This window comes from Engystomops pustulosus, chromosome 7 (genome assembly GCF_040894005.1).
Source record: "Engystomops pustulosus chromosome 7, aEngPut4.maternal, whole genome shotgun sequence".
Taxonomy (NCBI): Eukaryota; Metazoa; Chordata; class Amphibia; order Anura; family Leptodactylidae; genus Engystomops; species Engystomops pustulosus.
Window position 1 is genome coordinate 42,967,845 of NC_092417.1, and position 27,802 is coordinate 42,995,646.

The 27,802-nt window shown below is 43.3% G+C and overlaps 2 protein-coding genes across 7 annotated transcripts in view; one reads left to right on the plus strand and one right to left on the minus strand.

Annotated features, from left to right (window-relative positions):
• The first annotated feature begins 1,040 nt into the window (after positions 1-1,040).
• DCAF4 (DDB1 and CUL4 associated factor 4) lies at positions 1,041-21,878 on the plus strand. 6 transcript variants are annotated; one of them, XM_072115627.1, is made up of 15 exons: positions 1,075-1,194; positions 1,322-1,463; positions 3,100-3,193; positions 6,723-6,811; positions 7,497-7,651; positions 9,798-9,880; positions 11,383-11,485; positions 11,594-11,740; positions 14,056-14,105; positions 14,190-14,275; positions 14,832-14,930; positions 15,580-15,677; positions 17,786-17,965; positions 21,304-21,418; positions 21,523-21,878. In XM_072115627.1, exons 3-15 carry the CDS (start codon positions 3,105-3,107, stop codon positions 21,726-21,728), a joined length of 1,500 nt encoding a protein of 499 aa, XP_071971728.1. In that variant the 5' UTR covers positions 1,075-1,194; positions 1,322-1,463; positions 3,100-3,104; the 3' UTR covers positions 21,729-21,878. The 6 variants fall into 6 exon arrangements, with proteins under 6 accessions (XP_071971726.1, XP_071971729.1, XP_071971728.1 ...); XM_072115625.1 differs by lacking the exon at positions 1,322-1,463 and having other exon boundaries at positions 1,041-1,194; XM_072115628.1 differs by lacking the exon at positions 1,322-1,463 and having other exon boundaries at positions 1,041-1,194; positions 6,729-6,811.
• Positions 21,879-24,000: 2,122 nt separating this feature from the next.
• ZFYVE1 (zinc finger FYVE-type containing 1) overlaps positions 24,001-27,802 on the minus strand; it is a 28,424-nt gene continuing 24,622 nt past the window's right edge. The window contains exon 11 of the mRNA XM_072115631.1: positions 24,001-27,652. Coding sequence (XP_071971732.1) covers positions 27,420-27,652 — 233 coding nt within the window. The 3' untranslated portion in view covers positions 24,001-27,419. The remainder of the gene's footprint in view (positions 27,653-27,802) is intronic.

Consider the following 27,802-nt stretch of genomic DNA (forward strand, 5'->3'; position numbering starts at 1 on the left):
CATAGAGGTAAAGATAAATTGCAATGAACCACAAGCCAGAGTCTCCAAAAAAAAAAAAGAGAAAGTTTGTATATTTGGTTGACTATAAACATATTATTTGTGGGAGGAAGTGTTATCACTACTGAGTGATCGGCAGGAGGTAGTACTGTGTTGAGCCCTACCTGGGTCACCAGCCGCATCACATGTATATTACATGTTTTAGATGGTTTTAAATTGTATGTCTTATATTGTCTCTGTTTGAATTGAATAAAGTTAGAATTTTTTATTCTTTATTTTTTGTTACATTAGAGCATTTTTTGCTGGTTCATTGATTATATATGTTGTTGCATCAGCTCATGTAGACTTCTGGTTGTGCTGACCATTCATCTTTTTCTTGGCTTTACTACAATACACAGCATTATGTCAGAAATTTAAAACATAAACCCGTTCTGCTCAAGCCGTGAGAAGCACCATTGTAAAATGCTCATTTTCAACTTTTTAAAACTCTAAAAATTATCTGGAAACAGGGCTGGCGCCAGTACTGGGCATACCTGGGTAAGTGCCAGAGGCCAGAGATGCTGGGGGGCTCACATACGGTTGTATCCGTTGTTCTGAGGTGGGCTGTATCTAATGAATCCATAGGGGGTGTTTTATATAAAATAACCATGTGCGGCTGTTTGGGATGATAAACTAGGAAATATTTTTGGGAACAGGGGACTGTTTGAGTTTCTGAATTTTTAATGTCGCCACATGAGTTCCCTGCAATGGGGCCCACTGAGGCTCTGTCGCCCAGGGGCCTACTGGAACCTGGAGTCGACCCTGTGTGGAAATAACATGTATCCCGCAGAACAGCTTCTCATTCTGTGTATGGAAATACTGATTTACCTGCATCAACATCAGCACATAAAATGGGTCCTCGCAAAAAGGTGATAGATAAAAGCGAAAACTTTATTGGTTCCTCACAATCTTCACTCACCTTGCCCATTTCTGTCTTGCACGTACTCCCGGCTGCCACCGCTAGATGTCAGTGTGATACATCGGCGGGCGCTCTCGTTTCTGCTTGATTTCTGGATGTAGTAATAGCTGCCGCCACTAGATGTCGGTGTAGTGCGCTGAACCGGCCGCTCTTGCCTCCAGTGAGAAGACTCTATGATGACGCGCTTCCACGTGTAATAACAGTACTTCTTCCTGCGGCTCCGGTTCTGGGTCCAGTTTGTGAGTATCTGATATCTGACCCTCCTTTTAGATGTCACTGCAGGGGGTGACGTCACCATTAGGCTTAACATGTTACGTCATCACCTGGTGATTGTCTTATGAGCACCTATCTCCTTCTGTATAATAGAGTCTTCAGATTTGTTGGGACTCCCATTTATCTGAAGTGTATGATACAGACAAGTCCAGGCTCATCTATGGAACAGATATTCAGATAATAGGGGAATCTATGTGCCACTTCCGCGTCCTGTAATATTCACGATTTTCAGAAGGTAATAAAATTGCGCCTCTGTCATCTGATTATTTCTCGGTTACTTTGTGATGATGTCTAAAACTTTTGACAGTCTCCTTATGTGTACGTTGAGGATACCTGCGTTTGTGTTGTGTTTTTTTCATCATCGTGTCATCTGTGTATAATGTGTTGGGGTGATGCCACAAGTGGCGTTTTGAACCCGTTTTTGGTCCGTTTTTAAGCAGTCTGTTAAAAAACGCATGCATCTTTGACAGGTTTTACCAATTAAATTAACACTGGTCAAAAACGGATGCGATTTATGGACGAACCGCTTAAAAAAGAACCAAAAACGGTTCAAAACGCCATGTGTGGTATCACCCTTGTAGGGATTGTCCATGTTTCATTTATATTTTAAGATCTTCCAAAAAAAAAAAGGTCGGCAAATGATGTCACTAGCTTGACCCAACTCTTTGAAGGGTCACATGATTGCATCACCTAAACAGTGACAGTACACAGATGACACCTGTGTGGTGTCTGCATTTTTCACATAGACTTCCATGGGAAGGCAAGAGTTGCAAACACATGCAGGAACAGGACCTGTTATGAGTTTTCTACAACCTTCACAAGGATCATTGAAAGTTTAAGTCCTATGCACGGGTCCATTGAAATGAATGTGTCAGTGTGACATCTGCTCATTAAACCAGATAACACTTGGAGGATACCAATATTCATGTACATATTACCTAACTGATGTATCTTTGGCCTTGTACAGAACAATGCATGTATTTTGTTTTTTTTAATACCAGTGTGTGGAGGAGATGGTGACCATAACCTAGATACAGGAGATAAGAGACGCACTGCAGAGGAGGAAAGCAGTCTGACGAGCGCAAAAATCAGAGCATTTTAGTTTTATCATATATATAACACATTTTTTATGTACCGTATTTTTCGGCCTATAAGGCGCACCTCTAATAAATGCTTGCTAAGACATCTAGGTTCATATATAAGGCGCAGGATCAAATGCAGTACCTAAAAATGACCAGCAGGTGGCTGTGCACAGTTCAAACCAGCTACACTTCCCGGGAAACTTGTCTTCAGCGTGTCAGAGAACTCCGATCTCAGAGGTATGGGCTGCTGGGGGTTAATGCAGGGTGATGCAGCAGGGGTTAAGCTGTCTCCCTCTGCCCCTCCTCCTTCCCTCCTCAGGCAGGGTGTTATTCCTGTGGGGTTCCCTGTGGCTCCTTCTCTTTCCCCTGTTACAGGGCTGTCAGGTATGTTTACTGATGATGATGATTGCCTCTGGTCAGCACTATGGCAGCTCCGGTCTCTCCGTGCTAGGGGAGGGCAAGGTGGGCACAATGTTAGCTGTGGTGCCAGGGCACTTCAGGAGCTAGGGACCCTGTATACTGTGTGGGAAGGTGCAGGAAATTTCTGGGGATGGAGCTATTAAACACTGGTAAATGTACAGTACATCTTGTCTGTAGTACATTTCTGTATAAGTTCATATATAAGGCGCACCGGCCTATAAGGCGCACCTTTGATTTCTCAGAAAATTAAAGGATTTTTGGTTCGCCTTATAGGCCGAAAAATGCGGTACATGTTTTTTATGAAAAATTGCTTTATAATTTGAGGTCCATTGTCATTTTTTTTTTTTTTTTTTTTTTTACTAAACACAGGTAGAATGAGACGGAATTACAAGCCAGAAGGAAGAGGACACAATAGACATCGTAACTGGCGTAGACAAGATACACGTTGGCACAACAATTATAGGTGATCTTAAAGAAAATCTGCCATCAAAATTCAGCATGATAAACCAGGAACACCTACACATCCAGGCACCGTGACTGTGGTAACCTAATTAGCTTCCTTCCTTTTAAAATTAACTTTTTATAATGATGCTACTGAACCTGAGGGGCTATGGGGGGTGTTTCCAGAGCCTCTCGGTGATGTCTTTTCACAGGGTGTTACAAGAGCATATCCTGCTGATGTTAGATTACACAGGCAGAGACATGTTCCGCTTATTGTAGCAACCTGTGAATCTGCAGTGCGGAGGGGCTCACCCCTCAGGCTCACTAGCATCATTTTAAAAGTTGATTTTAGAAGGAAGGAGGCCATGAATAACAAATATAAGAAAATTACTACAGGCACAGTGCCTGGATTTATGAGTATGTGTCCCTGGTTTATCCATTCTTGTTTTTGATGGTAGATTGTAGCTTTAAGCTATTATTCACATCTGTATATTTCTTAGACCTTTAAGGATGTGGGGTATATACTTGAGTATAAGCTGACGTATAAGCCAAGGCCCCTAATTTTACCACAAAAAACCTGGGAAAACCTATTGACTCGAATATAAGCAGAGGGTGGGAAATGGATTGGTCACAGTTTACCCTCCCCCCCCCCCCCCCAGTATATAGCAAGCAAGCCCCCAGTAGTATACAGCCAGCCTGCCCCCTGTAGTGTATAGACAGCCAGCCTGCCCCCTGTAGTGTATAGACAGCCAGCCTGCCCCCTGTGGTGTATAGACAGCCAGCCTGCCCCCTGTGGTGTATAGACAGCCAGCCTGCCCCCTGTGGTGTATAGACAGCCAGCCTGCCCCCTGTGGTGTATAGACAGCCAGCCTGCCCCCTGTGGTGTATAGACAGCCAGCCTGCCCCCTGTGGTGTATAGACAGCCAGCCTGCCCCCTGTGGTGTATAGACAGCCAGCCTGCCCCCTGTGGTGTATAGACAGCCAGCCTGCCCCCTGTGGTGTATAGACAGCCAGCCTGCCCCCTGTGGTGTATAGACAGCCAGCCTGCCCCCTGTGGTGTATAGACAGCCAGCCTGCCCCCTGTGGTGTATAGACAGCCAGCCTGCCCCCTGTGGTGTATAGACAGCCAGCCTGCCCCCTGTGGTGTATAGACAGCCAGCCTGCCCCCTGTGGTGTATAGACAGCCAGCCTGCCCCCTGTGGTGTATAGACAGCCAGCCTGCCCCCTGTGGTGTATAGACAGCCAGCCTGCCCCCTGTGGTGTATAGACAGCCAGCCTGCCCCCTGTGGTGTATAGACAGCCAGCCTGCCCCCTGTGGTGTATAGACAGCCAGCCTGCCCCCTGTGGTGTATAGACAGCCAGCCTGCCCCCTGTGGTGTATAGACAGCCAGCCTGCCCCCTGTGGTGTATAGACAGCCAGCCTGCCCCCTGTGGTGTATAGACAGCCAGCCTGCCCCCTGTGGTGTATAGACAGCCAGCCTGCCCCCTGTGGTGTATAGACAGCCAGCCTGCCCCCCGTGGTGTATAGACAGCCAGCCTGCCCCCCGTGGTGTATAGACAGCCAGCCTGCCCCCCGTGGTGTATAGACAGCCAGCCTGCCCCCCGTGGTGTATAGACAGCCAGCCTGCCCCCCGTGGTGTATAGACAGCCAGCCTGCCCCCCGTGGTGTATAGACAGCCAGCCCCTGCCCCCCGTGGTGTATAGACAGCCAGCCCCTGCCCCCCGTGGTGTATAGACAGCCAGCCCCTGCCCCCCGTGGTGTATAGACAGCCAGCCCCTGCCCCCCGTGGTGTATAGACAGCCAGCCCCTGCCCCCCGTGGTGTATAGACAGCCAGCCCCTGCCCCCCGTGGTGTATAGACAGCCAGCCCCTGCCCCCCGTGGTGTATAGACAGCCAGCCCCTGCCCCCCGTGGTGTATAGACAGCCAGCCCCTGCCCCCCGTGGTGTATAGACAGCCAGCCCCTGCCCCCCGTGGTGTATAGACAGCCAGCCCCTGCCCCCCGTGGTGTATAGACAGCCAGCCCCTGCCCCCCATTATGCAGGCAACCTCCCGCCCCGTTATACAGACAGTTGCGGGTGCTGGAAAAGTGAGTTTTTATTTTTTTTGACTCGAGTATAAGCCAAGTTTGGGTTTTTCGGAACATTTTTTGTGCTGAAAAACTTGGCTTATGCTCGAGTATATACGGTAACTTCTAAATTGTTCACAAATTGATACATCTACTGAAGGGGTTTTTAACAACATTTAGGGCATGTACATTTTAATTAATCATTATAATAATGAACATTATCAACATGCCTTCTGATTTTTTAATAGATGGCACCTGGCTATACTTTTTAATGGCTAAGTTCCCACAGCTGTGAAAAAAACATTTTTCCACAGATCACTATAGTTCACATGGATCTGTGAAAAGCAGTTGCCGGACTGTTTAAAATGAGCCATGAAAAAACGGATGTTAAAGGAAATCTACCAGCATGAATAAGCCAGGGACACTTACTCATAGATCCAGGCCCCATGACTGTGGTAATCTTCTTATATCTGTTATCCATGGCCTCCTTCAATCTAAACTCAACTTGTGAATACATCAAAATTATGTTAATGAGCCTGATGCGGTACCTTATCCCCTCTGTGATCTGGCTGTACAGACTGTTACACTTTCTTACCCTCCCCTTTGCTTCCTCAGTGAGCACTTCCTGCTGTAATCTCAGTACTGAGGGAGTAGGGGGAGGGTGAGACAGTGTGACAGTCTGTGAAGCCAGATCAAAGTGGGGCTAGGGAATCATTAACATAATTGTAAAAGTTAATTTTAGAAGGATGGAGGCCATGTATAACACATATAAGAAGATTACCACAGTTACATTGCCTGGATCTATGAGTAAGTGTCCCTGTTTTATCATGATGATTTTTGATGGCAGATTTCCTTTAAAGGGAACCTGTCACCAGTGCTGTCTTTAGTAGTAACCAGGCTCCCACAGACACAGTAAAGCATAATGCAAAACTGTTTTTACAGAATATCTCACTTTTATGGTTAATGAAATAAACTTTCCCTGGTTCCCTGCCAGTTTTCAGCTTCATGTGAAGACTGGCCGTAGATCTTCACTGCTCTTGGCACATGGCAAGTAGGACCACACACCCCTGGGACTTGACGCTGAAAGCTGGCAGGGAGCAAGGGAAAGTTTGTTCTAATTTATTTAGTTAACCATAAAAGTTAGAGATTCTGTAAAAGCAGTTTTGCATTATGCTTTACTGTGTCTATGGGAACCTGGTCACCACTGAAAACAGCCCTCTTGTGACAGGTTCCCTTTAACACTTGTTTTTCCCATACATTTGTGAGCAGCTGCCTTATTCTGTTGCAATAGTGTCTTCTCCTAACTGCTAGCACCAACAGCAATCCCGAAAACCGTGACCTCCATTTACCCCATGTAAATAGAGCAGTGTTGTAAGGAGTGATCACCCACCCAGAGCATGGGTATAAAATAAATATTATTAGTAGTATAACCTTTTTTTTCACAATTTTTACATGTGTTTTTCATATTGTTTTTTATTTTACAGGTGTAGAACAGGAGCATCCTCTGACGTTGCCAGCCCAAGCTCCTCCACAGGTTCTTCTTCTAGTTCAACTCAGTCATCTTCAGTACCCGGTAAGCATTTTAATGGCACCCTCATCTATTAACAAATTTTGGGGTTAATAAGTGGGTTTTCGTCATTTGGATCTCTTATCCAATGTACATGATCGAATGGCGGTCGGGTGACAACTGCACAATATGCCCCCATAGACACTGTGTGGTGAGCACACTGTGTATGTATTTTAACTAAATATGTCAAAGGTTGTCTTCTCCGCCTTGGTGAACCCACGTTTGTAGGCGCGAGATTTTGAGATTATTGATGAGCGAACAGAGAATGGATCCGAAATCTCGGCTCTGCTCTGTAGCTGCTCACCTACTACACATAGATCTGAGCTGTGCTCCTCTTACCACCCAGGCATGAACTATACAAAATCTACTTGTAGTTTGTCCTAAATTTTATGTACCATATTTTTCGGACTATAAGGCGGGAAAAAAAAAGGCTTTGATTTAGTCCAGCGCGCCTGGACTATATGAACCGTACTTACAGACAACAGCTGCCTTGAACTGTGCACAGGTCTGCCACCTGCTGGTCATTCGTCCTTATAATCAGGTGCGCCTTATAATCCAGTGCGCCTTATATATGAACCTAGACGTTTCAGCAGGCATTTATTGATGGTGCGCCTTATACTCCGGTGCGCCTTATAGTCCGAAAAATACGGTAACTAATAAAAATATGTTTGACTTTTTTGTATCCGTTCAGAACTTCCAGGGTTTTACTATGATCCCGAAAAGAACAGATATTTCCGCTTGCTACCGGGGCACAATAACTGTAACCCGCTGACAAAGGAGGGAATAATGAAGAAGCAAATGGAGGTGAAGAGATTACAGGACCTTGAAGAAGATAAAAATAGGAAGGTAAAGCTTGACATTGTTGTTTTGGAAGTGAAAATATATGTAATGAATGTAGTCACTTTTTTTTGGCATAGAAATGTTTTTTTTGTTATTTCCAGTTGTGGTTTGATACATATACAGTACTTTTATGTTTTTTAAGTGGATTACATTTCTTTAAATGGGTATTCTTATATCTACTCAGGATAATAAAATAACACATTCTCTAATTCACTGTTTTTAACAAAGATGCAGCATTTCACAGATATAATTCCAACCTGCCTCTATCAGTCCTGGTGTTTACAATTTTGGCTGTCCCTGGATACAACCAGGGACCGTAAATCTTCTGACTATGGTCATGAATAGCTTCTATTGTCTGATCTCTGCCTCCTGCCCCTCCCCACTGCATTACAAGACCAGCTCAGGCACTTCCTACCGGCAATCAGCAGCGTGCAGAGACTTACTCTACTAGCTACAGACAGATAAGGTCTTTATCGGGGAGGGAGGCATATAGCAGAGCCGACTCTGTGTGAGTTAGCAGAGCTGAGAGTGTCATTGTGTGGATCTTATCATCTCTGATCTGTCTCATCTCTCTTTTTTTCTGTGTCAGATACTAGTGATACTAATTAAAAGTGTAGATAAACCTGTAACCTGATAATCTAAGCACATTGTCAGCACACAGCATCTCATAGCACAGAGGGATTATGAAGTGTCTGCTTAGAGAGTCCCTGCCCACATTTTGGAATCCTACACTGACTTGTGTAGGAAGTGACAGGACCAAGAACAGCAATAAAACTGACTAACATTGCAAAGTAAGGGGTAAAAATGGTCTTTATAGTGTAAACATCACTATTGGATTAAAACTTGAGAACTTTCTTTAATGGAAAAACCCCTGTAAATCAGGTAATTTTTACTAAACAAAGCTTTTTTGTATTAACAAGACATACGTCATGCACATAAATGACTGCAGTCAATAACAAAAAAAAGGGTCAGACACGGGTATACTTTATGCGAAAGTACAGTGTACATTACAATTATGAATAAACATTTTAAAGGGAATTTCCATGGAGGATGAGGAGTGATTTCATTAACCATAAAAATTTATATTGTAAAAAACATTTTGCATTATGCTTATTTGTGTCTGTGGGAACCTGGTCACTGCTAAAAACAGTCCTCTGGTGACAGGTTCCCTGAATGTAATCAGAGCTGTGGGTTATAATGAGCCATGCAACAGTGTGATCATGGGCAGATTTCTGTCCACTGGAAGTAAACGCAGAAGCTTTTTATAGAATGACAGCAAGCAGAGATCTAGAAAACTATGAGGAATTGATGCAGAAAGTATATTGGAAAGTTGTATAATATTTTTAGAATACAAACAATAACATAACTTTGCTGAAATGGAAACACCCTTTAACTGGTAATATATTGCTGATAGTGACATACAACCTGCCTGCTCCATACTTCAGACCCTTCTCATATTTGCACATCTTACCAGGGGGGTACCTACAGTGATAGCAGCTGCCATGGGGGCCGCAGTGTCAGGGGGCCCCATCTCCAACCTGACACACTAAAGAGTGTAGGATGTTCACCTTTACATACATATTATGCTGGACATTGCACAGAATATTATGTATATACTGTAACTATGATGTATATGGTGTGTGTATATACTGTATGTGTGTATACATGCTGTATGTCTGTATATGACACTGTATGTGTGTGTATATGATCTATATGTGTGTGCGAATGAGTGAATAAATGCGTGATTGTAACTGACATGTGTGAGTATACAATTGTGTATTTTTAAGTTGGACGGGGGGGCCCCATTTAGAAGCCTGCTATGGGACCCTGGCTATCATAGTTATGCCCCTGCATCTTACATCCACTTATTGTTCTCTGGTGCCTTTACATACACTGGAACTTTTCACATATTGCACTGTCCTCTCTGCTAACCCTGCTTCCATTATACTACCATTTGAGCAACTTGTATCCTAGCCTCTTCCTTTGTAGACTAAGCCCTCAGGGGCTCCTGTCATGCACGTAGTTCACATTTATTGTATTTCCAGCATATAATATATGTACACTTCTTTTCTAGGTACAGCGCTGTGGAATCAATGTCTCTTCAAAATAAATAATAATAATGGCTAACATCTGCTTGTATCATTTTCCGCAGAAGTCGAGCAGACTCGGATTGAACGCCTCATTACTGCTTCGTAAACAACAGCTTGGATCTCTGCCCTCTACCACCTATTGCAGGTGTGAGCAAATCTGCAAAAAGTCACTGGATGTTATTAGAAACCATAACATATTTAAAGACAAAGGTTGTAATTAGGACCACAAATGTCTGGGGGCGGGGCTCAGACCAATCGCATATGCGTTCATAAACTAAACGTATGTGATTAGTAACGATTGACCAGCGTTTTAGAAGTAGAGCTTTAGTTTATTATATGTATATCTATTGTGAATGTTGTCCTGGGCATGCTCATATAAAATGTATAATTTGTTTTGTGTTTATAAATTTGTATTAATTTAATTTAACTGTGTTAATTATATTTAAAAACAAACAAAAAATAATGTAGTGATATATAAGTAGATCTCTGAAAAGATACTTCTCTATATACCAGTGCATTGAGTGTCACAGTGTAACTCTATGGAAGCTCTTAGTTAGATAAAATCCTCCCATTAAATGGAAACCGTCATCAGAAATTGGCCTAATTAACCACTAGCAGTTTGTTGCTAAGCAGCTTCTAGATCATGTTTCATTCATGACCCTGTGTGGTGGCATCATCCAGAAAATCAACTTTGAAGTTGGATGTAAATTGGTTTTATGAAGTCAAGGAGGTGGAGAGTTTAACACTGAAGTCAAGCTTTTTCTGCCTCAGAATGCCCCTTCACTGTAATTGATGGTCCTTCATCCAGAGGCGACATTGATCAGATCTCCTGAAGTCTGGCGCATGATGTCAGTCACATGGGAGGAGGTTTTCAGAGGCAGGGAGAGCTTGACTTCAATGATAAACTCTCCGCCTCCATGACTTCAAAGTTGATTTTCTGGATGATGCCAATATGCTGGGTCATGAAAGAAACATGATCTGGAAGGTGTTCAGCTGTTTCACAATATACTGGTAGTGGTTTATTAGGCCAATTTCTGATGACTGGTTCCCTTTAAAGGCACTGTTTAGTAGAGAGTGGAGGTTGTAAGTTCAAATCCCCATCTTGCCCAAAAAATATTTATAAAATAACATGAAATTATTTAGAGACCTTGTGTCAGTGGAAGCCCTGGGAGATGTAGAAGCAGCTTATATGGACAGTTCATGATAGTTCCCTGATAATGAGGTTCCTTCTCTGCTGCTGGCCAATAACTCCTATACAAAGGATACCCTACACATCTATAAAAAGGATTTCCTGCCCCATGTCTCCAAAAGTTGTTCATTACCGAAAATGACAGAAACCAAGTATTGAAGTGTTCTGAGTATCGCACAGGTGCTGAGGTTATGATACATCGTGCAACCCTACTCTCTAGTCTCACTATTAGTGTTTTTAATCCCTTTAAGTTGTTCCATTGGGGCCTCCAGCAATCATTACCTCAGGGGTCCCATGTTACCCCTCCTGCAGATTATGGGCTGCAGTTTACATCCTCTTGTACTTTACAATACAGACCCGCACCTATAAACCCCAATGACTGATTTTGCCTGTTTGATCTCGTAGCAAATATTATAGACTTATAGATTAAATCTGTACATACTTCTTCATCCCTTCAGACGTATTCATGAGATGAAAGTGAGCTGTATGCAGATGAAGAAGGTGACTATTGTGAATCCCGAATCTGTAGGAGTCGAGACACTCAAGTATGAGTTCATTCTGGTAAGTGTATTGTGTTGGCAATCCTAAGGAAGATTTGTGTAAAATTATGACCAATTGTTAACTTATACTGTGATCCATCAATATGTCTGTATTCTGTATCTTCTCCAGGCAGACTCCCCCTGTGAACGCCTATTTGTAGTGAACGATTTGGAGAATGGTTTCTGTAAATATGATCTGCTGAACCTCAATGGACTATGGAAAGATGTGCCGACAGTAGAGAGCCATGATGATAATCTTTATTTTACCAGTCAGAAGGTACCACAATGTTTTCCTTAGCGGGATCGTCTCATTGATGCTGGGGGCTGGGCCTAGGGTAAAAGAAAAAAACATACTTACCTAGCAACTGGTTCCTGTTTTGGTTCTGAATTTCAGTTGACGGGTCCTGCACTCAACCAAAAGTTCCAGGGGGTCCCATTGTTGACTGGCCTCCTCTGACATAGGACGTCACTTACGTTTTCCAAGGGACTTTACTTTATTTATGGGGCACATTTACTAAGAATGTAACTGCACTAAAAGTGCTCTTCCCGCATATAATGCTGATTGCCAGATTCAATAAGAGCGTGCGCCTGAATCATGCTTCCCTGCACTGGCCCGACAGAGTTCACCAACTTTTTTGTGGTGCACCTTTAAAATTTGGCGTGCGACACACATGTATGTTAAATCTGGCGCACAAATGTGACAGCTAGACACAAATGTGGCGCAGACACTTGTTAACTACCTGTGCAAGCAGTTTACACTTAAAAGAATGTGCAAAATCCGACAGAAATGCGACGCAAAGCCCCAATGTGCCCCAATATGTCCTCAATAAAGGGAACCTGTCAGTTAAACTAAACAACTGCTATTATGCATTAGTATAGCTGTCCATATATTGTGCCCCCCATACCTATAAAGTTCCACAATCCAGTCCTAAAGTTGACTCGCCATCTTTCCAAGTGACCCCATATGAGTCTGATCAACTGGAGTCTGGTATATTCATGTCCTTCCTGCCCAGCTGCGCCTCTAGCTTCCCGATAAAAAAAAGGGCCCTGCTTTCTCTTAGGCACGGATCAGCCACTGCATTCCCTCCTCCCTCATGAATGGGAGAGACGTTGGCTGTGTGTGACTTGCTGAAGGTCATTTTTAAGGGAGGGGAGAATGAGGGAGCTGATTTCTCTTCAGCGAGTCACATTGAACATCCATTTTTGTAGTGCCCTTTAAGAATCGGAAAGCTGGATGCGTTGCTGAACTAGACGAACATATGTTTAGTTACTGTGGGTTAGTTTATTTGACAGGTTCCCGTTTACACCTTGAGTACACGGCCGAAAAAGGCCTTCAGGAGATATTACTTTTTTCCGTTTTTACCTGTTTAAATTCCAAAAGACACAACTTTATTTTTTATTTGACGTGGGCATATGAGGTCTTGTTTTTTGCAGTAAGATTTTCCAATGTGTTAATGTTTATGGTAAAAATAGCATAATGATTAAGATTTCTTAACTGTTTAATGCAGCAGAACAGAATAAAACGGCTGTCTTTTAATTATTTTTATTTTATTTTTGAAAAATCTTTATTAAACAGTTTTTTTAATGTCCCAATAGGAGACTTACACTAGGGATTCCTTGATCCCTCATACAATACATTGCAATACAGAAGTATCTGTTATACTGACAGTTTGCCTATTAGACCCATTCTGGAATTGGGTCTAATATGCCACCGTACATGGCAGACACTAAGGTCTTCCTCTGAAGTCCTGTTCCCTCTGCCTCTCCCATTAGCTGCCGCGATCGTGCTTGATTGCAGCAGTTAAGGGGTTAACTTGCAGCAGAGACCAGGCTGTATGTAACAGCCTGTTTAACTCATCCTAATGTGGCTGTGGCCCGCTTATTTAAAGTCTTAAAGCAGTTAAATCTGCTGTTGGTTTGCTTGCAGTGGTGAAATGTTTAAAGGAAACCTACCGCCATGGATCTACCTATAAAGATAGATCGGGTGGTAGGTAGATCTATAGGACGTTTGGATAGCCCTTTTAAGGGCTAATCCTCATGTCCAGCAATCTTTTTATAGCTTTTATTTCCCTAATATGCAGGTTTTCTAGAGGCTACAGGGGTGTGGAGTAGCAGGAGCTAAGGCTACATGGCGTGGCTACTCTATGCCCAAGTAGCCTCTTTGATCTCCCTACCAGATCTCTTCGGCACACAGCTATGAGGAGCTGCGTGCCCTCGTCCGCGAAGCCTGCTCCAAAGCCGGAATTTACTGCGCAGACGGCAGGCTTCGCTGACGAGGGCGCACAGCTCCTAATAGCTACGCGCCGAAGATATCTGGTAGGAGGAACAAAGAGGCTTCTGGGGCGTAGTGTACCCTTGGCTCCGGCTACTCCACGCCCCAGTAGCCTCTTTAGAAAATCTGCTTTATTAGGGAAATAAAAAGATTGTGGGGACGTGAGGATTAGCCCTTAAAAGGTCTATTCTTATGTCCAATAGATGCACCTACCACCCGGTCTGCCTTTATAGGTAGATCCGTGGTGGTAGGTTTCCTTTAATTGCTTAATTATTGATTAATTTAGTAATTTATAGATTTTTTTTTCTTTCTTTCCAAAGGTGGTAACTGCATGTTGGGCCTCACTGAATGCTCCGGATTCCCATGTTCTGTATCCTTTTTACTGCGCTGATATCCTGTGTCAGAATATTGCACCTGTGACCTTATGAGTTACTAGTCCTTGACGGTCTTTCAGTGTTTGTTTTCTTGGAAAACCAGAAGCCCCAGGCTGTGTCAGTCTCATCCCAGCATGTCGTTTTAGGAACTTGGCTGCAGACTATGGTACCATCCGCTTGCTTTTACTCTAAGGCCTCCTTCAAACGGACGTTCAGGGAACCGATATCTGGCCGCACATTTTTCGGCCGGGTATCAATCCCCATAGATGCCTATGGTGCCGAATCACGGCATGGTGAGCGCACATATGTGTCACTGTACCTGCAACACGAAAAAATATATCTTTTTCTGTACGTACGGCCGGGCACCATTCGTCCCTATGGAGAGATGGGGTAAGCAGTGCACAGAGCATATGTCGTCTGAAAGGGGTCTAAGGGATATGTTTGTCTGATGCAGCAACTTGGACCACTCCATTCACTTATGTGAGGCTGTCTAGGAAGTCCCATAAAAGTATATGAAGTGTTGGTTGAGCAGCTGCACCACAAGGGACCAGATCAGTCTTGGTGGGTTATCTAAGAGACTGATTTGTAGATTTTACAATACATTTTTTAACAATCTCTTTTTGGAGGAGGATCTCAGTATTGCTGCAACATTGTTCTTCCATTTTCACCTATTTTGTTTCAAAATATACAAATTTATCATTGAAGTAACTTTGCCTTTCCAGATGATGTCCGTCCAGAAGTGGTCTATAATATCAGAATCTCTAACGCCTGGTCTTGTGCATGGTGCCTTAACCCTCGCCTGGAGTGTTCTTACGCAGCAGGTTTGTGACCATGGAGTTATCTTCTGATCCCATTTGTACCAATTGTTGGTTATTTACCCTAAACATTTCTAAAAATAATATTCGGTCTTTATAGATCTTGAGTGTCGCAGCTTTAGTCATTATTTATTGAGCAGCAGTTTGTCCTTGTAGGTATTATGCTTGTGATTGAGGCAAGCTGTAGGGTCTGGCGCTGCCACCACAGTCCTGTCATACTCCTGGGCAGTCGGAAGACCCTACTCATCACAACCTAGAAAACCCCTTTAAAGGAACAGCCAACTTTGAGATATATTCACCATTAAGACTGGTGGCTAACTCCCAGCAGTGTGAATACAGCTATATGTTTATTAGGGCTTTGCTTTTGTACTTTAGGTATAAAATATACTTTTACATTTATGTAAATGAAGTACAAGTGCTTTGGAGGGGGTGTTACCGGAGCCCCTCCAGAGTCACCGGCTATTACACACCCCCTGAAGCACTTTGCCTGGGCACTACCCCCTCCTGCTCTGTGCACAGACCTGATACTCATTGCAGGGGGAGCAGGGAGGTAGGGGAGAAGGGCTAGCTGTGTGCCATCACTTTATATGAACAGCATCTGGATGCATCGGTTTTTACTATTTCCATCTGTTCTCTTTTCTTCTTGCCTTGGAAGGTCTGCGGAATCAAGTCCTGGTTCTCAATGCTATTACCGATGTTCAGTACACTTTCCGGACCAACAGTGATGTTTTGGCTCAGCAATTTGCCACACAGGTAATTCACCATATTGTATGTAGATGTTTTGGATAATCTACCTGTCCTCCTTGTCCTAAGAAGGCTTGTCTTAGGCCTAGGAACAGGTTAAACCAAAAAGCAATACTTATCTCACATATCCTCATTCTGACATTGCCGCGGTCCCTCGCAATGCACAGAAGGTGATCAGAGACAGCCCGAGACCCTAGGGAGATGCCAGTGTAGGAGTCACGGCACAGCAGATGTGCACTTCAGCGCCGCCATATAGGCTTAGATCATTGCTTCCCGTGACGTCATTGGGATGAGGCAATCTGTTACCATGACAGCCTCATGTCATACAAAGACCCGAGGCTGTCGCGCTTTAGCGATTTGCACATTGTTATAGATGAGGTGGAAAAACCCCTTAGGGCACATTCACATGGCCGTCTGTGGGGACGTACGTGGGGGATGTACGTCCCCATAGACGGCAATAGCGGCGCAGATGCGGTGCCACACATGTGTGGCACCGATCCGGCCCGCACACCGCAAAAAGATAGAGCATGCTCTATCTTTTGGCGTGTGTGCGGCCGTGCGCCGCTATTCTCTATGGAGGGAGGAGGGGCCGCCGCCTCCTCCTCTCCAGCACACGGCGGTATGTCCGCACGGCGGCCATACCGCTGTGTGAATGTACCCTTAGACTGCCATACTGTAGTTTGCCAGTATAGGGCAGGATCAGTCAGACAACGTAGGGTTAAAGTACCCTAGAGCAGTGATGGCGAACCTTTTAGTGGCTGAGTGCCCAAAAAGACACCCAAAACCCCCCTTATTTATTGTGAGGTGCCAACCAAAATGCAAAAACAAAAAGGGGCCTGGTTGTTAGGGGTTTAATATTTCCCAATAAAAAAACTCCACTACATTATAAAAAAAACATTGACATTGTTGTCCCGGTTGCCCAAGACTGTACATATTATGAAGACAGACACAAAAAAAGGAAGTCGGTAATATACTTATTTTTGAAAATTAAGATAGGGTCCGGAGGTTTGTTCTTAAATTGAATTTGTATGTAAGTCGAATCTGTATATTTTATAATTGTAGATCCAGACCAAAAATATTTTTTAAACATTTTTTGCTGTAATGGGACCAAGGATTATCAATAAAGCTTCATTACAGACACCTTACAGCTGATCATTGCAGTCTGGGACTATAGTAAAGCATTCAGAAAGCTTCACCAGAGGTCAGAGGGGTCTGTCTGTAACTATGGGTTGTCTGTAAGTCAGGTGTCCTTAAGTAGGGGACCGCCTGTATATTATATACAAAAAACTTTTTGTAAATTAAACCTCAAAATTAAAATTTAAAGAAAAGTCCTTAAACTTATACTTAAAGGGGTTGTCTACTTTAAGCAAATAATTTATATTGTTTGTGTGATGAAAACATTTTCCAGTGTACTTTCTGTATCACTTCTTCACGTGTTTTTAGATCTCTGCTTGCTGTCATTCTATAGGTAGCTGCATTGTTTACTTCCTGTACATAAATAATGGTCCATGGTCATGTGTATCACACAAGTACATGGCTAGCTTTAATACGCAGTGTAATCAAGGCTGTGTGATGCCAATGAGTCATGCACCTGTGTGACATCACATGACCATGGACCGGTGTTTATGCACAGGAAGTGAACAATGAAGCTTCCTGTTGGATGACAGCAAGCAGAGATCTAGCAAATTGTGAAAAATTGATACAGAAAGCATATTGGAACATGTAATAACTTTTCATTACACAAACAATATTAATAGTTTGCTGTAATGAATTTATATCAATTCAAAAATTCGATTCTCAATTTTGATGTTTAGTCTGTAAGTTCTTGTGAGCAGGACCCCCACTGCTATTATGACTTGTATTATGGTTTTTACTCTGTAATGTAATATTACATTTGTACATGTCCCCTATGATTTGTAAAGCGCTACGGAATATGATGGCGCTATATAAATAAAGATTATTATTGATGTGAATTAAGCAGAAAATCATTTTCAATATATCCCCCTTCCATCCTGTGGTTCTCACTTATTATAGAGAGATTTTTTTTTACTTTGTGGATTATTTGTTTGGCCATCAAAGGATATGACTTTAGGATTTATCAATTTCTCTTCTTGTAGAACTTACTGCTGTATAATGGCTGCCGCTCCGGAGAAGTGTTTTCTATCGATCTACGTGTCCCCTATCGGTCCCCTAATAACTGTAGGAAAGGCGTGACGTTCTCTCAGAGCTCCAGCATCACCTGTCTGCGGCTTCTCCAGGATGAGAACTACTTGGTGGTGTCCGATATGTCTGGGCAGGTACAGAAAACCATAAAGGAAATCCTCCTGTGCAATGAAGTCCTAGCCTCGTATGGATTGTGCCCCATTGTGAAATAAAAGGGTCTCCCTATTCTCCCCTCCAAAAATGCTTTAACCCTAACAGAAAGCGATATTACACCGTGCTAACAGGGACTGGTAACATTAATGTTGGACTGGCAGTGCACGACCATGGTTGGTCCATAAATCACTGGCTGTATTTCATAGAACAACCACAGCGCAGAGGATGGGACTCGTGAGCATCATAGTAATATAAGGAGTCCATGTAGAATAGCAGGACTGAACTGTAATTCTAACACTGCGGCGGTGCTGTTCCGCTAGGATGAACTAGGACTAGGACTCCTTGCGTGTCACTATCACTCTGAGTCCTGTCCTCTGTATTGTGGTTGGTCTGTAATCTGGTCGTGCACAGCCCTGTTACGTGGACTGATCAGACACTTCCCACCGGACTCATTCAGTAAGGCCCTGTTCACTTCTCTATTAGGTCTTCAGTTATTGTTAGCCAAAACCAGGAGTGGTGGAGCCCAGAGAACAGGCGCAAGTCTGTATAATCACTGGAAAGAGTAGCCCCTGTTCTGCATAATCACCGCGGCTGAATTTGGCTCACAATACCTAAGGGTGCGTCCACACGTTCAGTTTTTCAGATGCAGTTTTTGATGCCCAAACCAGGAATGGAGTAAAAGGAGGAGGAGGAGCAGCACTTCTTCATGATAAATCCTCACGTATTATCATCCACATCTGCTTTTGGCTCCAAAAACTGCATCTGAAAAACTGAACATGTGGACGCACCCTAAAGGAAATAACTGAAGACCCACACAGAGCTGTGAACCTTCACCATCTATACATCTGTTAATTTACAACTGGTGGCAGAGCAGAACCTGTTCTTGGTGTAGTGGCAGGTACTGCATCTAAGAGCCTTTTCTCTGGCATTGAGATTGGCGCTCATTAGCAGGTGTCCGAGTGACGCCCAATGATCTGGTATTAGTCCAGGCTCACCCGCTTCTCCATCAATTAGTGGGAATGGGGCCCCAGTTCTCTGGATTGCTAGGGGCCCCAGCAGTTCCTACCTCACTGATCAACCTGTGGATAGGGGACAAGACGCAAACTAGGTAGAACTCCTAGCAGATGTGTTGATTTTCATGTGTTTAATGTCTTCAGAGGTGCAAAATAACAGCATTCATGTGTATGTATATTTCACACATGTATTTTGTATCTATGAAAACATTAAATACATAAAAATCAACAGTTTTGCTTGGTCCTGATTTCTATTGCTATATATTGGGTTGGATTTCTAGGCCCGATGCACCATTAATCCGGTCTTGCAGATCGAACATATTGGGGCAGATTTATCAAGTGTCTGAAAGTCAGAATATTTCTAGTTGCCCATGGCAACCAATCACAGCTCCACTTTAAAATATTCATAAGCACCAGTAAAATGAGACCTGAGCTGTGATTGGTTGCCATGGGCAATGGGAAATATTCTGACTTTCAGACACTTGATAAATCTGCCCCATTATCTAGGTACAACTCCTCTAAAGGAAACCTGTTAGCAGGAATGGCATTTTTAGCTGCTGAGAGGTTCCAATGGCCTATGCTATACGGATTTTAAAATGCCTTTGTCAGCATTCTGAATCATTTCAGTAGTTTACATTACCTTTCTCCCTCCAAGCATCATGTAGTGAATCCTGAGGGAGGTGTAGCTGCAGCCTGTCTGTGCAGTATTCCTCTTCTCCACCCTATCCCCCTCCCTTACCTGCCTTCCCAATTCACACGACAAGGGAGCTGGATGAGTGTGGAGAGGAGGAGACTGACACGGGCTGCAGCTGCACCTCCCTCGGGACCCACCACATACTACTGGCAGGGATCCAGGTAATGTTAATTAAACTTTAATTAAGTACTGAAATGATTCTGAATGCTGACATTTTTTTTTAAATCCGCATAGCATAGATCAGGGTTCCCCAAACTACGGCCCGCGGGCCACATGCGGCCCATGGAGCATTTCAATCCGGCCCCCGACACTTTGCGTGCCAGCGCCGGGCCCTCGCGGCCTGCGACAGTCGGGCAGGAGCCTCCGTCCGTCCGGACAGGAAGCTCCTGCCCGTCACTGTATAGTGCTCGAAACGACCGCTCGAGCACTATTACTGGAGCGATGTGGCCGGAATACAACCCCGGCGCACATCGCTCCATGAACTAGGCTGCGCGGCAGCGTGATGACGTCATCGCGCGGCCGCGCACCCCTTCCTGCCCGGACGCGGCAAGAAGATAGAAGACTTAGGTGAGTACAGGGTTTTTATTTTTTTATTAAAGGGCAGTAAAAAGATTGTGGCGACTGGGGACTAGTATAGTTGGTTATAAGGGGCAGAATAAGAAATAATTAATTATAAGGGGTAGCATAGGAAATAATTAATTATAAGGGGCAGCATAGGAAATAATTAGTTATGAGGGGCAGCATAGGAAATAATTAGTTATGAGGGGCAGCATAGGAAATAATTAATTATTAGGGGTAGAATAGGAAATAATTAATTATTAGGGGTAGAATAGGAAATAATTAATTATGAGGGGCAGCATAGGAAATAATTAATTATGAGGGGCAGCATAGGAAATAATTAATTATAAGGGGCAGCATAGGAAATAATTAATTATGAGGGGCAGCATAGGAAATAATTAATTATGAGGGGCAGCATAGGAAATAATTAATGGTGCGGGTATAGGAAATAATTAATTATGAGGGGTAGTTTAGTCATTAATGGGGGGGGAGGCATATTCAATAATTAATGGAGAGAGGTCCCAGTATATTAATTAATTAATTGGGCCAATAAATAAAATAGTTCACAAGGGGGTGCAGTACCGGTATATTAAATAATTAATTGAGGGGGGTGCCAGTGTATTATGGATGCGGTCACATGTACCGCTATTTATTTTTAGACTTTAGTCCGGCCCTCCAACCATCTGAGGGGGACAGTGAGCGGCCGCCTATGTAAAAAGTTTGGGGACCCCTGGCATAGATTATTGGAACCTGTCACCAGCTAAAAAAAGACATTCCTGGTGACAGGTGCACAATTTTCTACACTTTATATTGTTATTACTTTTCTGCATCATCCAAAGTTTATTGATATTGAATTGACTGAACTTTATTCATTATAATTAGAGCGGTCAGATTATTGGACTTGTGGGGAGAACATTTTGCAGGTTACTCTCACTATTATCTGTGATTGTACATTTCAGCCAATACATTTTTATTGAGAATTTTCCAGTTTTTAACAAACATACAGAACAACCCCTCCCCCTTGTCCATACAATTATGTGATTGTACATTTTAGATAAAGCTGTGGGATCTGCGGATGGTGAAATCCGTGCACAACTATGAAGGACATGTTAACAGTTATGCACATTTACCAGTGCACGTGAAGGAAGAGGAAGGATTGCTGCTCGCAGGTATGGATATTGTACTATACTATAGTAGATTAGAACCTATATGGGATCGGCGATGTATATGATGTGTCATATAACCTAATACCCCGTTTTATCTTTCTGTGCAGTTGGACAAGATTGTTACACAAGGATCTGGAACTTCCAGGATGCCCGACTTCTGAGGACAATCCCATCCCCACACCCCGCAGCCAAGGACTCTATACCAAGTATTGTGTTCTCCTCCTACCACGGAGGGAAAAGACCGGTTCCTGGATTACTTATGGCCGTCAAGAAAGACTTATATCACTTTACTTATGACTCGCTGGACTTTTAATATTGGGAGAACTTGTTTAAATAGTGAAGATCCAATTTTCAACCATGCACAGCAGGCTAGCTTCCTAATTTTGGGGAAGAATATATCTATTTTAACAAAGTTTAACAAAATTAGCTATTAAATAAAATTATATATATTATTTTAAAAAAATGTAGCACTTTTGTTACTGCTCGAGTATATTCTGACGTAAAGGGGATCAGTGTGCATCTGCTACAAGGTTGTACAAGTTCTGGGGAAGGAAGAAGCTTCAGTAGTATTTGCTAATACTGTTTAAATATTGAGCTGTTAAAGGAAACCTACCACTTGTAGTGGCAGGTTTCCGATGGCAATACCGGGCACCAGCTCAGGGTGAGCTGGTGCCGGAGCTTATTTTAGTTAGTGTTTTAAACCGCGGTATCGCGGTTTAAAACACTTTTTAAACGTTGTAGCCGGCGCAGGCAGGTACGCGCTCGGCGCTTACCGTGCACGCGGCTACATAGGAAGTGAATGAGAGCCGCGCGCATGGTAAGCGCCGAGCGCGTATCTGCCTGCGCCGGCTACAACGTTTAAAAAGTGTTTTAAACCGCGATACCGCGGTTTAAAACACTAACTAAAATAAGCTCCGGCCATCGGAAACCTGCCACTACAAGTGGTAGGTTTCCTTTAAAAGGAAATCTTACCACCAGGATACCCCCTCCCCCCAGAGCCCTTCTGTCTTATTAGCATAATTTTAAAAGTTGCTTTTAGAAGGAAGGAGGCCATGGATAACAAGTAAGATTATTGCCACAGTCACAGTGCCTCGACCTATAGGTAAGTCTCCCTGGTTTATCATGATAGATTGTAGATTTTCTTAACACCAATGTGACATACTACTCCATCATGTGTCATTAAAGAGATTGTCCGGGGTTTGAAAAACATGGCTGCTTTCTTCCAAACACAGCGCCACACCTGCCCATTGTTTGGTCTGGTATTGCAGCTCAGCTGTATAGAGCTGAATGGAGCTTAACTGCAATACCACACCTCACCTATGCTCAGGTGTGGCGCTGTTTTTGAAAGAAAGCAAATGTTTTTTTTTTACCCCTATAGAGACATGGTTTTCCTTTACCTACCCAGGAAAACAACATATTTTCATATTCATGTGTCCAAGCAGCATTTTCTTTAAATAAGACAACCCTTTTAACCATTCTTTAGGGCATGAATCTTGTACACAGTAACCCAGATCCCAGATTGCCCCTGTAAGTATGACTTGAAAGTAGTGGCATCAACAAAGACAAATCTAAATTTTTCGATTGATTTAATTTTTGCAGTTATGGAAATTAGTTGCCCCCCACAAAGATGGAAACTGTCTATGCAGGTCCCACAAGAGAGACGGTTTTGTATTAAGGAAGACCTGTCACCAGAATTTTATCCCTTACAGCAGTAATACCTGTTGGTAATGGGTTAAAAGTCCTCCCTATAACACCTAAAACTATCTGCCACTGGTGCACTGTACCTTAAAGGGATAATCTCTCTCTCTCTGAAGGGCGGTTGTCCTTGGATACGACCACCTCTGCAGTGATTGAACAAAGAAACAAATTGTATTTGTTGAAATGTCCAGGAGTTACTGCATTGTTGCTATGTGAAATTATGTTGACACATGTATACTTTTTTTTATAACAAGCAATTGAATAAATGTGTATATATGGCAGATTAATTAAATGTAAATGCCCAGATTAGAAAACCTTTTTTTTTTTTTTTTGTTGCAGTTTTTCTGTTATGCAAATGAGTAGACATGAGTCATTTCTCAACAGAAGAGTCACGTTTTCTCCAGCTTGCCAGTGAACCCCACCTCCTGCTTTTAACTGACAGCTTAATGTCTTTTGAAATCCTGCCCTGAGCAGACAGGAGGTCCTCTCCCTATCCTTACCAGAATGATGTCCCCCAAACTGCATGGGGTATGTATTAGTGATCACGGTGTGGGAGACTGCAGATCTCACTACTTCATGCACGTCCTTGGGCCAGGGCCAATTGGCAGTGGGTGGAGCCAACATAAACAATGGCTGAAAAAGTTTGGGGAATAATGGTGGGAGGAGCCAGATTTTACCCTTGACGTCGGTGCTGTACTGTTCAACAGACACATTGGAGGGAGTGAAGTTTGTGCCTGTACTTGATGACAAGTTCACTTTAAGGTATTGAGTGACTATGCACACCTCTTCCTGTGGAGCGCTGCTTCAGTAGCGGGGTACTGGTTCCTGTCCATCTAGGAGATTATGCAACAGAAGAGATGACAGACAACTATCAATGAGGTCAAGTATCAAGATAAACCAATTGGTGCTTTTATAAGGTGTTACTAAGGTGGGGGATGGGGAACAAAAAAAAAAGCATTTTTCTTTTACAGATACACAAAAGGCACTTAGATAAATACTAGTCCTGTGTACTAGCATCAGAGGACAGACAAGCAACAATTCAATCACTCGGAATGGGAAGAAACACTGCATTTGCAGGTTTCCTCTTCTGGGAGACGGCAAAAGTATGAAGAATAAAACTTCGGTATATAATTATTTTTTTGAAGATAAGTACATTCTTTATCAGTAAGGATAAGAAAGTGACACCATTGTAATGGAAGCAGGAACCATCAGGATAAAACCTGTTTGTTTTCTATAATAAATGCCCTATGGAGAATACAGCTATTGTAAATGACCTGTCCGGCCCATAAGACCTTCTCTACACCGGTACCAGGGATCTGTCCTGCCAGTCACATGATGTACACCGGCCCGGCACCTTGTGCTCATACTTTGTGCCGGGAAATACTTTGGGGCTTTTATCTTTCTTGCATAGCCAATGAAGAGGAAAGTCTGAGTAATGTACAGAGACCCCTAGGGCCCTGGTATGAAAATATATACCGTTCTATGTCCACAATATGGGCAGAGCATGTAGGTTAAAGTTTTATGATAAGTGCTGTATGAGACGCACATATCATATTGAGAGTGATTGATCAGATTAGAAAATCATATTGGGTTTAGTGATTGGTTACATTATAGAGGGATAATAGATTCTTGTTAAACATGTGCGGTTCCTAACAATTCAGTGGAGACTGCTGGACACCAAGTATAGCTGCCCTAGACCACCGAGGAAATGGTTACCACTAGGGTATGGGGCAAACAGGTGGTTACCCCTCTGCTACCCTACACCACCAGGAAAGCAAGCCTAGGGCACCCAGGAAAGAGGCAGTAACTATAACCCCCTTTGTTACCTTAGGCTATAGGGGAAGCGTGTACTTACCCCTCTGCTACACTAGACCACCAAGGAAGTGGTTACCACTAGAGTATGGGGGCAAACAACCGGTTACCCCTCTGCTACCCTAGACCACCAGGAAAGCAAGCCTAGGGCACCCAGGAAAGAGGCAGTAACTATAACCCCCTTTGTTACCTTAGGCTATAGGGGAAGTGTGTACTTACCCCTCTGTTTCCAAGGAAGTGGTAACCTCTCTGCTACACTGGACAACAGAAAATGGGTAGGAACCCCTCTGCAATTCTAGACCACTGAAAAAAAACCAGGTAATTAACCCTAAACTACACTATAGGGAAAGCAGACTCTAGACAAATGAAACAATTAGCAACCTCTGCTACCCTAGTCTATGGGGTAAGTAGGTAGTTACCACTCTGCTAACCTAGATGCTTTCCTAGACAAACAAGCAAACAGGTAGCAACCCCTCCATTACTCTTGACCACAAATGAAACAAGTAGTTAACCTTCCTCTTTCCTGGGCTATTGGGGAAAGGAGGTACTTACCCCTCTCCTACCTTGACCTCCAGGGAAGAAATTAGGTTGGAAGCAAAAAAAAAAATGTAACTGATAGGCTCCAACGTGTACAAAATTACAGACAGTCCCCAGGTTACATACAAGATAGGGTCCATAGGTTTGTTCTTAAGTTGAATTTGTATGTAAGTCGGAACTGTATATTTTATAATTGTAGATCCAAGAATAATTTTTTGCCCCAGTGACAATTGGAGTTTCAATATTTTTTGCTGTAATAGGACCAAGGATTATCAATAAAGCTTCATTACAGACACCTTACAGCTGATCATTGCAGTCTGGGACTATAGTAAAGCATTCAGAGAGCTTCAGCAGAGGTCACAGTGGGCAGAGGGGTCTGTCTTTAACTAGGGGGTCATCTGTAAGTTGGGTGTTCTAAATAGGGGACCGCCTGTATATCAATGTATTTCATAAACAGAGGATAAATAAATAGATGTATGTTTAAACACGTTGGTGCCTATCTGTCCGACGTTTTGTGTACACCTACTGGACAATGTGATCCGCCATCTAGGACTCTCTTTTTTTACATATTGTATTAGGGAAGCGATTAGTAAGTGATTAGGAAATGTGTAGTAAATTCTCTGCTACCCTTGGCTATGGGGTAAGCATGTAGTTACCCCTCTGCTAAACTAGAACACCAGTGAAGGAAGTAGCAATCTCTCCGCCACTTTAGACCACCAATGGAGGCAGGTAGTAATCTCTCCCCTATCCTAGACCACCAACCAGGGAGGCAGGTAGTAATCTCTCCCCTATCCTAGAGCACCAACCAGGGAGGCAGGTAGTAATCTCTCCCCTATCCTAGAGCAACAACCAGGGAGGCAGGTAGTAATCTCTCCCCTATCCTAGACCACCAACCAGGGAGGCAGGTAGTAATCTCTCCCCTATCCTAGACCACCAACCAGGGAGGCAGGTAGTAATCTCTCCCCTATCCTAGACCACCAACCAGGGAGGCAGGTAGTAATCTCTCCCCTATCCTAGACCACCAACCAGGGAGGCAGGTAGTAATCTCTCCCCTATCCTAGACCACCAACCAGGGAGGCAGGTAGTAATCTCTCCCCTATCCTAGAGCACCAACCAGGGAGGCAGGTAGTAATCTCTCCCCTATCCTAGACCACCAACCAGGGAGGCAGGTAGTAATCTCTCCCCTATCCTAGACCACCAACCAGGGAGGCAGGTAGTAATCTCTCCCCTATCCTAGACCACCAACCAGGGAGGCAGGTAGTAATCTCTCCCCTATCCTAGACCACCAAGGAATCATTGTCCACAACTACAGTATCAAATCCTTTTAAAAAGGGGATGAATATAGTTGTAAAACATGCAGCATTACATAAGCTACTGACATTCATTGAGATTGGAAAAGCAGAAAATTACAGAATAATTTGGGTCAACACCTGTTACACAGCAAGAACGGCCCATACCTGTATTTAAAGGTGAAGCGACTTTTATAAGAGAAAAAAAAAATTACAAACTAAGATTTCCATATATAAATTAACATGAATAAAGATGTAAGTAGTGCTGAACCTATGTAGTAATAGCAGAAACATGTTGTTGAAGACTTTTCCCCCCATTTCGGAAGGCGCTTAAAAAAAAAAAATAAAACGCTCCGGTAGGCAGAGAGGTATCGCAGCTTTCATTAAAAAATAAAAATCCTAGGGTGGTGGAGCAGCAAGGTGCATACGAAGTTGATTTTTATTCCAACATTACAAAGTGCAGATTATATTCTTCTCAGCCTCCTACACAGAGGACGTTTGGTGCAATCTTTGCTTAATATGATGATAATGATGATGAAGATGAGAAGAGACCACAGCTGATAGGTCAGCGCATGCACTGGTAAAGACGCCTAGAGATGACGACAGGTTCCATTATTATCTAACCCTGAGAAGGTACTGAATTGTGATCTATGGGAATGGAGCAGGGGTTATAGGTCTCCAGGTTTCTTATTGCAGCTAATACAGACACGAACAGGATGATCCCAACCCCGGGAGGGGACTGGTCTTTTATCACTAGAACAGTCACCGCAGAAGCCCTGGCCACAAGCCCGGCAATGGTGTTTGGAGACTTTGGCGTTAAATTCTTTCCTGCAGTTGAAGCATTGTGTGATCTCGTGGTCTGGAATCCAGTAGGCAGGCCTCGCCGCATCCTTCATTAGACCTGATATTCAACATAGAAAGAAAAAAATATATATTATTATTGGTAAAAGCTATTAATGAGATTTACCTGCAATGTCGGGGGCGATACAACACATGCGCTTCTTACGGGCTGCTCTGGTATCTGTTATTTTATAGAATACCAAGTACAGGC

Bases quoted from the DNA above. Each gene is read 5' to 3' on its own strand.
- DCAF4 (XM_072115625.1), top strand. From the start codon at position 3,105: ATGAGACGGAATTACAAGCCAGAAGGAAGAGGACACAATAGACATCGT. The intron at 11,486-11,593 runs GTAAGTGTATTG...TATCTTCTCCAG, and splicing joins TCAAGTATGAGTTCATTCTG to GCAGACTCCCCCTGTGAACG. The intron at 17,966-21,303 runs GTACAGAAAACC...TGTACATTTTAG, and splicing joins TGTCCGATATGTCTGGGCAG to ATAAAGCTGTGGGATCTGCG.